Source organism: Embiotoca jacksoni, unplaced genomic scaffold, assembly GCF_022577435.1.
Source record: "Embiotoca jacksoni isolate LCO1_2020_lvr unplaced genomic scaffold, fEmbJac1.0.p SCAF_9, whole genome shotgun sequence".
Classification (NCBI taxonomy): domain Eukaryota; kingdom Metazoa; phylum Chordata; class Actinopteri; family Embiotocidae; genus Embiotoca; species Embiotoca jacksoni.
In genome coordinates, this window is record NW_027185447.1 from 18800446 (window position 1) to 18812767 (window position 12322).

The 12322-nt window shown below is 42.3% G+C and overlaps 1 protein-coding gene across 1 annotated transcript; it reads right to left on the reverse strand.

The window, feature by feature from the left end:
* Window positions 1-4185: 4185 nt before the first annotated feature.
* On the reverse strand, window positions 4186-7862 carry emilin3a (elastin microfibril interfacer 3a). Its single transcript, XM_069141076.1, has 4 exons — window positions 7711-7862; window positions 7463-7582; window positions 6810-7339; window positions 4186-6600 (listed from the first exon to the last, which is right to left on the reverse strand). Exons 1-4 carry the CDS (start codon window positions 7860-7862, stop codon window positions 4664-4666), a joined length of 2739 nt encoding a protein of 912 aa, XP_068997177.1. The 3' UTR covers window positions 4186-4663.
* Window positions 7863-12322: the final 4460 nt, after the last annotated feature.

Here is a 12322-nt window from a genome sequence, read left to right on the forward strand (position 1 = left end):
AGTCTTGCTAACTTTAACTACTTTATATAACATCGGGTAGTTAAATCTACAGTAATGCGCCCTATTGTATGACATAATCATATGTTTGCCGATCCTGTAAGAACCACATATCTCAAAAAAATAATAAAGTCATGACATTGTTCAGGAATAAAAAAAATTTTTACAGATGTTTAAAAGCCGTTTATATTGATGCTGCATCCTACTGCATTTTTAAACAAATAAGCAGCACAAGCCGGTGCTTTAGTTTTCTATGATATGATTGAATGATGGTTTTTTTTTAGAATCACTCTGACCCGGTGGAGAGGCAGTGAGTGAGAGAGTGCTGAGACCACATTGTCCTGGTCACAGCTGCCTGAGTCAGGCGGGCACATTTAATGGACTCCCAGGTGTTTATTTTGGGCTGCAAACCACTCACAGCGTTGATGAACAACTTTATCAACTTCACACTTAGGGGTAAAGATAAAATAATGAATCATCTGAAACTTTGTAAAGTTGCCGCCAAAACAAACATTGGATTATTGACATTTCATTGTTTAGTACACAACTGAAGAACAGCAATGATGCATACAAAAATGGGTGTGGCAGATCAATACTTTGTAAACACCACAAGGATTATAGACTTGTGTTTTAACCCTTAAATTCTTTTGTGTTACTCAAGTTACTCAACATAAAATGATAAAGAGACGATGTAGTAAGAACATAGATGATTTGATTGCTTTTCTTGTTGTTCTTCTGATGATACACCAGCGGTTCAGGTTGTCCCACATATTTTCCGGTTTCTTGTGGAAGTCAGATTCAGAGTTAATGTGTTTTAGTGGAGAAAAGAACATGAAGTGCTATGTTAGATGTGACTAAAATCATGTGCAAATTGATTGGTCGTGCATCCATCATCTGCTTTTTCTATTTTACAGACACTTTAAGAGACCATAACCAATATTTTACCATACCGAACCAGGGTTGTCAAGGTTACTGAATATGCTGACTACTATTAAGGGGACTGAACCCGAAAATGATGGACTAATAGAAGTAATTCCATCACAAAAATGTGCCCAGCCAATTTTACCAAGGTTATTAGGTTTGATCCGAGATATTAATATAATAAAACACTTGATGAGAGGACAGAGATTTGCATTGCCGAGGGGGTCACTTATTTTAGTAGGCTGCATGTCCAGCCTGGTTGGAGATGTACCTTCTCGGCTTTGTGTCATGAAAAGCATTATGTAAATTCACTAACTTATCACAATGATAATTATTAAGATTATTATTATTTACCCTTAAAAGAGGGGAATTCAGAATCATTTACAACAATATCCAAAGGTGGGCTGTCACTTGCACTTACCTGAAAAGTGGATTATAGGGGCACAATATTGTTTACAACGCTGTGTTCAGTTTAAATGTACATGTCGAGTCGTGTAGCAGAGATGTGAATATAAATATAACTCCCAATGGGTAACATGGAACAGGACGTGGTACAGCATTTACATTTACATTTTCATAATTCAGCACAATGAATAATACAACGTTTGATAACACTGTCCCCACTCATCTCATGAGCATGAATCAAAATGTGTGAACATATTGTGTCTCATTCATTTTGAGCTTTAAATTAATATGGACTCAATATTTTTTTCTGTCTATGGTGCACTCCCCCCCCTCAAGCTTTCCAGGAAAGACAATAGAAGCCAAGTCAGTGTTTAAATATCAGATATATAAACTCTAATTCACAACGTGTTTAAAGTGGAAGGGGTCATGAGGTAATCATATGTACATGTGATCTTTGTGCACTTAATGCTCATAACTCCCATCCAGAGCACCACATACATTGTTAGGTCCAGAGAGTTATAGCTCTTATGCAGAGGGCCTTTATACACTTCCTGGACATAAAAGCTTCATATCTGTGGAAAGATCTTTCTTTCATTTGCCTCCAGTTATTCGTTTGTCTTAACAGTCTACCTTCCAATCTGAGGGCTGAGCCAAAGCAGTTAAGATACTTTACCCTGGCAGGAATCCATGTTGTGTAAATGAGGCGTCAGTATTTCATTTTCTTGACACAACAAAATTGAATTTAGTACAGTATATCCCTGAGCATCGACGCATCGGTTATGTTTTATTTATCACTGAATATTCAGGGCCCTAAATTTCACATTGTTTTGCAAGCATGGCATTTTATGAGACCAACTTTTCACCAATAACTTGTTCAGTCTAAAGGACAAAAGCACTGTTACAGCTTGACACGTTTCTGCTTCCTGGAAAATGTCAAATCCTGGAGCTTATTACCAAAAAGCTGCGAGTCCTTGATTTAAGGTAACCCTCTTCTGTGCGAGCCAGCTGTATTCAACACTGTCTATTCTCTGGCCATCACTATAATGAGGACAAAAACTGTCCTCTCACCTTAAGCTTCCACAGGACATTATATAGGCTGATTCGCATTTTTCGACCTCTGCGGCCCTCTGTTTACTCCAATATCCTTCGTCCTCTGTCATTGTGCCAGCTTTGCCTTTTGGGACGTGGGTGCATGCGTTGGTCAGTGACAGTCTGGGCGCTGTGAAGGGAGTGTAACTCTGAATCGGGTCTGCGAGTGAGCGGCGAGGAGAGTCAGAGGAGGCAAATTCACCAGAGCCCCGACTGCCCTTTCTGTCAAAGTGTCCAAGTGGAAACAAAGAAGATTAATGTGCTGTCGTCTGGGCTCGCGTGAGATGTGAACTTAACGGAGGCACCGGAGGAATACAGAGGAGAAAAGTAAACCCCAACAATGGCAGAGATATAACAGATTCGAGAAGTAATGTGGGACTAGTGTGGTGTAGAGAGAGAGAAGTGGTTCATATTTTATTTTTTTTAACTCTTTTTCTTTTCTCTTTCAGTCATGTTCATGTTTTTACTTAAACAGAAGAACAGCAGTTTGTTGTTTATGTGTGAAAGGTTGCATGTGGAAGCAGTGAACTATCTCTCCCTCTCTGACACTTTTCACATTTGTATGTGTGAACCTGTGTCATTACCTCGATGTATATTTCGCGTGTCGAGATTGCTCCGTCACTCAGCTCCTCAACCGACAATAAATTTAGTGTCTATCTCTGCTGCCTGCCCTCCCTCTCCTCCCCTGGCATTTCCATAGTTATTATTCACCACATGTCTCGAGCTAAAACGTTGTCACACAGCAGTGGGTTCATCTCCCACATAGCTGTCAATTTAATGGTTGTTTGTCCGACGGAGGGAACAGGAACTAACAGGGGAGGGTTATTAGCAAGGTCACCTCTCGCCCTATTGTAATGAGAACTGCGCTCAGAAAGACGGGCTTGTAGATTTGTCGCCTAGAGAGAGAGCGAGAATGAGAGGTATGCTGCTGTGCTAAAATGCTCTTTCCCTGTCACCTTGGAAATAAGGCAATTTTCTGCTGTATTTTTTTTATATTTTTTTCCTTTCATACAAGCAAGGGCGGTCTCCATGAACTTAATTTTTTGGGAGGGAGACTGTGGTTTACACTCAGCATAACTCAGTCCTCCCCAACCCCTCCAGTTAACTGTGTTAATGCTTCTCTGTTGCCCTCTTGTGGTCTCTGCAGCAACATTTCTCACCTCTAAAGTGAAGTTTGACTATTTTCTAAAATACAAGGTTGGTGTAGGAGCAAAACATTTCGATTAGGATTTTTATGATAGTACTTTTTATGTTCTTTGGAAGCATTAGGAAAAATAGCTGTTTGGATGTAGTTGGTATTACACATGGGTAACTTCACTTAATTACTGTGCATGTGCAGTGATTGAGGCCATGCATCATGTACAAAGAATATTTTTTTTTATTAGTTAGGATCAAGTTGGCTAAACTAAGAATAGACAAAAATATCTTTTACTCCACATCAAGCTCAGGTTGAATATTTTCTTATATTTTTTTTGTCATACTTAAACAGGCTTAGTAAGATAGAGAATGGATGGAAATTGAAAACCTGCATTTTGGATATGTGGGTGTTAATAAACGTAAAATGTAGATCTCATTGCCGCCCTTGTTTTGGACTTGAGTTTATTGCAGAATACTGAATGTTGCAGTATGAGTCAAACCTTTTAAATATGCAAGACAACTAAAGGTTTTGTGAACTAAGTTTGATTTATTCTGATGTTGTTTTGAATCCCATTCAGAAACAGACTCCTGGATATATTTGTATGTTTTAAACATCTCTTATTGACAAAGAAAACATGTATTAAGAAACTCTTTTATTGGATTATCAGTACTGAAAAACCTAAAGCCATATAAAAACACAACATCTTGGATACTTCTAATCTAGACATAAGAAAAATCAGTACAAAAACTTAGACATGTAAACACTGTTAAATGACTTTTCATTTAAGCTTTACAGAAACAGTACAGCAACAGAGGTGCAGTTTCTCTCTCAACCACTGGGGATCTAAACAATGGCTGCTGACAACACAGTTCATCTCAGCACCTTCATGATTCAGTTTCAAGGTTCTGTTATGAGTGCAGTAAGACTTAGCTGCCTTTTTTGTTTTCACTTTATAATGCAAGGTTACTTAAACCATCCTTGTTTCAGTGCAGGTTCAAAACCTCAATATTCTCCAATTCAAATAAAAAAGATGGGGTTTTAGTCAAAACCTCTACACCTGCACAATGCCCTTTCTTTGTTGTTTTTTAAAAGCAATTGTCCATATAAACTGAACTAATTCAAAGAGAATGTGTCCCCTCGTCTCACCTCTTCCTTCATCTCTAAACTCTGTTGTGTTGGCTCTAATTTGGAGGTGCAGTTTCTGAGTTCATCTTTGAGCTCTGAAAGCTGATGAGCGTGGCTGGAGAGAGTCCCGTTGACCTGAAGGAGAAGACCATTCGATTGTCTCTCCAGCTCCTCCCTGATTCTCTCCAGGTCCTCTGCCAAGTAATTCAGGCCCTTACACTGGTCCTCCACGCTGGCAACACGCCCACCAACCTCAGTTACCTCTTTCTGGACCACCATAGCTGTACTCCGGCACCCCTGGACCTCCGTAGCGAGCCGCCTCTTCATGCCCTGGAGCTCCCCTCTAAGTCGGTTCAGTCTGCGATCGCCTGCCCCGAGCATGGAAGCCTGATGTCCAACCAGATGGACCACACCCTTTATCTGCTGGGCAAGACGAGCTTCTCTCTCATGCCAGGAGCTGTTGGCTTGATCCACCTGGTGGACAACTGTCCCCAGGGAATCCTTGAGGCCTCTGAGGGTGTGGTTGACGGATCGAACATTGAACTTGAGTATTGTTAGCTCTCCCTGAATGGGAGAATCTCTCTCAGCTTGTTCCTGCTCGTCCCTGAGGGTCAGACTCTTTACGATGTTCTGCAGTGTAATGTTGAGACTGTTCAAATGGTCACCTTGCACGTCCAGTACCTCCTTCACACTCTGCTCCTCTGCCAGGTTTTTACTTGGCACAGCAGAGTCTCCCTGGATGGCAGATTTTTCAGATGAGGAACAGGAAGAGGAGCAGAGAACCTCAAGGCTGTTGAGGTGCTTTTGCACTCTGTCCACATCCACCTCCAGTCTCCTTCGGAGGGACTCCAGCTCCGTCTCCAGAGTAGGAACAACATGACCCTCCAGCAGTACGGGGGCAGTGGCATTATCTAGCTCTTCCAACGCTGTCAGTAAACGGCACTCCAGAGCCTTCAATTTACCCTCCATCCTGGCCTCCAAGCCCTGTGCTGGTCTGTCTAGACCATCATTCCACTTTCCAGACTCATCACTGTTAATCTGCCCAGTGACGTTGAGCTTGGCTTCTACATATGCCAGACGGCCCTCCAGCATTCCTTCTATGTGGTCCTTGTGTCCACCCAGATCCACTCTCAGGTGTCCCTGGGACTGGTTGAGGCTTTCCACTGACGATTCCAGCAGCTGCACCCTTTCAGTCAGTCCACTAATTCTCTCGCAGCAGCTTTCTGAAGCATTTAAACCGTGAACCTGTGCCTGAAGATTTCTCAGCTCTGTTCTCAAGTTTGTATTAGTTTCGTCCAGAGCATCTTCCATCTGCCCCTGGTGCTCACCTTGCTCCTTTTGGCACTGACGGCGCACATCCCCAGCTTTATCCTCACATCGGCCCTCTGCACTCTCCACGCGCTTCTCAAACCCACCAACAATTTCTGTTCTGGTTGCACTTAGTTTGGCATCCATCAACTTCTCCACAGCTCCTCCATTGCCAGTGGAGACTGAAAGCACTTCTGCTTTATTCGAAATCCTCTTCAATGCTCCGTCATGTCCCATCACTGTCGCTTTAAGTTCCTGAAGCTCTGTTGTCTTGGCTTGCAGCTCCGTCCTGAGCTCCTCTACCCTTCCATTCAGTTCTGTAAGGCCTGGAAACACCCGCCTGTCATCTAGACCCTCTATCTCAGGATCTTCCCCAGGAATCTCTACAAACCCTACGATGGATGGTCTCGAGGCTAAAGCTGGAGCGGGAACAGGACCGGGCACAGCAGAGAGCAGAGCTGACAGCATCCTGTTGGCGTCCTCCCTTAGAGAGGCTCGTAGACTATTCTCCAGTCCGTTCACAGTACCTCTCAGGGTCTCCAGGCCCTGGTTCAGACGCCGCACATCATCCTCCATTCGATATATTCGCTCCTCTGTCTCACTGTCAAGACTGTGGCCTAAAAAGAGAAAGAAGAGCTTTTAGGGACAAGGATGGTAAACATAAAAAAAACAAAAAAACATTTTTGCTTTGATGTGATTGCAGGTTGAATCCAGTTCAAAAGAACTGAATACATTTTCAAAGCCCATTTTTTATTCTATCACTTTGTGAGGAAGAAAGTGTGTGTGCTAGGTTTGAATTATTAGAAAGTTTGGAATTAGGACAAACCTGTTGTCTCCCCCTCTGGCTGTTCACCTCCGCAGGGAGGAGGAGGGATTCCTTCCGGTATAATTTCCCTGGGTCCTTGGCTGTGCTCATGTTCATGTTCGTGGTTGTTCTCTTCGTGATGCGGCTCCTGGTGCTCTGGCATTGGTTCTGGTTCAGATGGATAAGGCTCGAAGGAGGTGTCTGGGAAGGAGGAGGACCCCGGAGGCCCAAAGTGACGCATCGGGTAGGAGTTAAAACTGCCGGTGGGAGGTCCTTTGTGTTGACTCCATGGATTGGCTCTCACAACAGTGTTAACAGGGGGGCCCTTGAACATGGGACCCTTGAACATGAGACTTTTATACTGAGGGCCCTTGAACTGTTGTCTTTTCATTGGTGGTCCCTTGAATGGTGGCATCATTTTCATAGAGTGTTGGTAAACTGGATGTCCTTGCATGCAGCCATAACCAGAGTACCCAGGACAGCAACGCCACTCCAGCTCTGTGACGGTTTTATATGCCACCTTGTAAATTGGCTTGTAGAGCAGGCGATACCTGCGTGGAACATCCAGTTATTAGTCAGAAACATAAGCTTGACTGCAGTATTTTGTATCATGAAGTGATGTGAATCTAAATTTGTAAAAATAACTGTTTTTTTGTTGTTGTTTTTTTACTCACGTGAGAGCTGGACATTTTTGACCCCAGGAACATTTGTTGTACTCGGCTTTTACAGAAGGGGCAGCCCCGTCCTGCACAGTGAAGGACACCGTCTTTTCAGCGACGTAGGCACAATGGTTCCTTACAGAGTGGAGATAAGAAAATAATAATAGAAGTGAGAAAAGTATAATACAAACACAAAATCAAGTCAAATGTAAATTTAAGATCTTAAGTGATGCAGCACATGACAGAAAGAAAGAGAAGATTACTTGTTTCTGCTGGTGGGTTTCCCTTGGTCATGGTGTTGAATGAGTCCAGTGTTGTACTGGTGAAACTGGAAGGGTCTGTAGAACTTAGTTTCAACCAGTGACAAAAACAGACTCATCAGCACAAAAGGACTCGCAGTCTTCTCAAAATGCATCCTTGGATCCACGTGTCAAGTCAAAACCTTTTTAAAAAGAGTCTTCTCTCTGAGGTAATGGCGATATCACAGTAGAAAAAAGTATTCCTCCTCCATCAAAGGCAAGTGATACCCTAAAGATTCCCCTCCAGTATCTTGTTGTAAGGCAGTTTTTTTAATTGCCAGGCCTCTGTCAAAACCAGATATCTCACAAGCTCGGGGAAAAAGGCTACAAAATAGGCATCAGAAAAAACTGATTCAGTCTCTGTAATATAACCTTTTTTGGCTGTGCTATAAGAACAGAATGCTGCCCGGTGAATGTTGATCCTGATGCTGGCTGTGGATGTGGTGGACTCTGTTCAAGTGACAACAGTCCACTGTGAGTTTGAGGGGGGACTACAGACGCCACTAATAGGGCCCTACCGGCAACATCTGCATGTCTCCTCCCACTCAACCTCCTCAAAGTAACACCAGAGTGACACTGGAGGAGAGAGGAGAGCCCTCATCCTCACAGCTGGTGTTATTCCTGTGGTCCTCTGTGGTTTTCAACTTCATAGAAAATCCAGTTTTTTATTATACACCTATTCTGAAGGCAGCTTCTACCAATCAGGGGCTGAGCCTGAAGTCCCATGAGTTATTTTCCAATGATGACATCACGGCAAAGCAGAGGAGAAACAGCAAATCACCTCCGCAGAGTACAACACCCAGCCTTGTCCCAAAATAGGCAGTCTATGATGTAGTTATTTATTTGACCTTTAGAGAATGAAGTAAACTTTTCCCTTCTGTTGTGATTGAACTTGAAATATTACATTTGTACATCTCACAGTAGGTGTAAATAATAAGATGAATGATGGAAGAATCCCATTTCTGTTTCAGGGTGTTGTGCATGCTAACTCATTCCACTTCGTGACTCACTGGGACTCTTGATTAAAACAGAGTTAATGATTTTAGGAACACTTTGACAAATAAAAATGTCTGCTGTGAGAAAGGCCTTAAGGTACAATTTCCTTTTGGTCACAACATCTTGTCCAACACTCTGAATTGATACAGATGATAAAAATGAATATGTAATATCCACATCATCCTCTGTAGCTATCTCCAGGTCATACCTTCGCTACGTTGTCCTTAAGTTGTCCTTGTCAGAGTAACATACAGTAAAAGATATGTCATTCATTATTCATGTCATCCATTCTTTTGTCGTAGAGTGTAGAGCTGCTGCAACTAATTATTTTTCAATTCAATTCAATTTGATTTAAACTATAAAACCACATTGCAACATGGTCCCAAAACACTTTATTATTTAATTTACTTGCTGTTTGTTCTTTTGTAACAATAAACAACCACATTAAAATATCAATGTTGAAAAAATGTGGCAGCCTCAGCTGATAGCAGCATAACTAAGGGATGGTTCAGGGTCATGTCAGCCAGCCCAAAGTGTAAGATTTAGCGAATAGAAATGGGCATTTTTGTGTTGTCTATAAAAGAAAGTAAATGTCAATTCCAGTTTTCCTGAACCGAAGGGGTGTGGGGGGGTGCTAGAAGTTGAATCTGCAAACTAAAGCTGTCAAATAAAAGTAGAGAAGTAAAATGTCACAGTAGGTGTAAATAATAAAATGAATGATGGACCAATCCCATTTCTGTTTCAGGGTGTTGTGCATGCTGACTCACTGCTGCACTTCACGACTCTTGATTAAAACAGAGTTAATGATTTTAGTAACACTTTGACCAATCAAAATGTCTGCTGTGAGAAAGGCCATGAGGTGCAAAATGTTGAATCTGCAAACTAAAGCTGTCAAGTAAAAGTAGAGAAATAAAAAGTACAGAATTTGTTATAAGTTATTCAGCTGCAGGAAATGGAAAATCTCAGCTACATTTCACCACTGCCGAAATATAAATCAGTCCAAAACTAATTGGTATGTAATTTATAATATAATGAAACAAAGAAGAAAATCCTCACGTGTGAATTATTTTTTTTGGCCTTTTGGTTTGATGATGGATGTTAAAAAATGTATCTCAAGTATCATTTAGTTACATACGTAGTATTAATATTGTATGAAATCAATATGGGAGGTTGCACACACACACACACACACACACACACACACACACACACACACACACACACGCGCGCGCACACACACACACACACACATTTTTCACACTAGAATAACTGAACTGTGATGATATTGTGGAGGGTAAATGAAGACTTGGCTGTCTGTGAAGTGAAAGCTGTGAAACTTCCTTAACTTCACACGTGCACACTGACACAGTGTGAACCCCGACCTCACAGCAAACCTCCATGAACGAGAACAAACAAAAACAAATACCCTGTGTTAGAGGCTACGACGGCGCACACCCATGCCTGGGTGCCCTGCCCTACAAGCCCACACGTTCGTTCACAACACAAGTCTTTGTACAACTCAGTAAGTTCAGTGCTCTGAGTAGAAACACGCCTAAAGCTCCACTGCACCGCAGCCGGGACACTTTCCTCTTAAAGGCCAGTTAGACGGAGAAGTGTTTTAGTGGCATGTGGTCAGAATAATATTTAATTTACTCCTAACATTTTCTAAATGTAATATGGAATTTACAGTGTTCGATTTTTGGAGGACAAACTAAAAATTCTTGTGAAAGAAATTGAACCTGTAATTTCCTATTGGCCATAAAAACGTTCACCTTCCTTACCAGTCTGTTCCTGTCGTCTACTACATTAGGGAATGCAGAGCGTCAATGGAATGAGTCTGTTATTAATTTACAGGGTAAAAACGAACCCTTCTGTTGTGGTTCACAAGGCTGTTTGTGATGATAGTTCAAAAGAAGCTGGGTGAAGATTCAACGGACATTAAACTACACTTTCTGTTTAATCCCTCATCAAGCGTTTGAATGTCTGTGTTTTTATTTTCATCTGTAACCCCTTACAAAAAAGCAGCGCGTGGTTGCAATCAGTCTCACCAGAGACTTTTCCTTTAAAAAAAACTTTCCAGATGACTTAATTGAAAGAATCCAAAAAGGTCAGATTATTCAGTATTAAAAAAAGATCATAGAACTGTTCAAAAAAACAAATATTAATTTGTGTAGCAGAAAGTAAATGTCACCACCTTTGGCTGCCATTATACACGCAGGTTTTCCCTCTTTTCTCTCTCAACAAAGCACTCAGGTCCTTATTCACACTCTGATTACATCCTGCGTCTATTTTAACCTTTTCTTTGTCATAATCAATGCAGGGTGTGTTGCAGTAGACATTCAAGTCATTTCGAGCTCTGCTGCCAGGATCATCACCTGCACCAAGTCCACCAACCTTATCACACCTCTACTCATCCGCCAAGGTTCGACTGCCCCTTCATACTTTTCAGACCTTCTCTATTCGTACCCGCTTTGAGGTATTTTACTTCCTCAACGGCTCTTGCTGTCAGTCTCTTTGTTTGCACCAGGGGCGCCCGAGTCTTCGGACCCCTGAGATTTATGTTGTGACCCTCCGGAGGGGGCCCGAACCCTACCGGTTAGCCGTTGGACTAAACTACCTCACCATGTGCCAGCTCCACATCAAGCAGCTACAACAGTACGATGCTGCTTACATTTTGATACATCTGTATTAGCAATAATGCAGAATGAATGAGTTATTCCTCTACCACGGAGCGTATGTGCATATCTACATACCGCCATTACGGCCTGACATCCTTGTTAAATGTTGTGCTGTGACCTTGTAACGTCCCCTCGGTCTGAACAGGAGTAACATTGTGTCCATTATTTTTCCGCAATCTTTTGATTGACCTGTTTTAGAAGTGGACCCATTTCCTGCATCCTGTTTGCAGCAGGTCCCACCTCCTTTACCTGGAAACACTCGGGTCAGTGCAGATATACAAAAGTGTGTGTGTGTGTGTGTGTGTGTTAGTTCATTACATTTTCTCCCCAAGCTCTTTAACCCTCCTGATTTGTAAACAAGCTCTCATTGTACCATGTGAAGCGTGTTGCAGAGCACACCGGACCAGAGCTTTGGTGTTGCCAAACAAGTGCAGCTTTATTCCTGCCGGCCGCTGTCGGCTCCACCCTGACTTTGCCCTGAATGGCATCACACAGTTGCAACTGTTTCAGCTTCCACTCACCTGCCCGTCATGGTGCTTACGTCAGACTCGAGCCGTCCGCCGACTTCCCAACATCGGACACATTATGAACAGGGTGAGGCCCGGTTTGCCCGTGAAGAAATGAACACTGTGCCGGAGCCTGTGCAACATATGGGAGCTGCATTTTTGTTTGTCCCTCCTCTGTCTCTTTGTGTCTATTTAGTTTTAACACCAGCGGTCCAAATTCTGCACAGACCTGTAAATCTTTTGATGTGTGTTTTTAGTTTTCAACTAAGTCGTGGCGTTAGTGGACCGTGAGACTCTAGCACTTTCCCAAAAGTACTGGTTCATGCAAAATATTGTAGTATTGAAAATAGTATGGAAAATGTAGAACTTTGGATAGTTTCTTTGTGCACTGAAGTC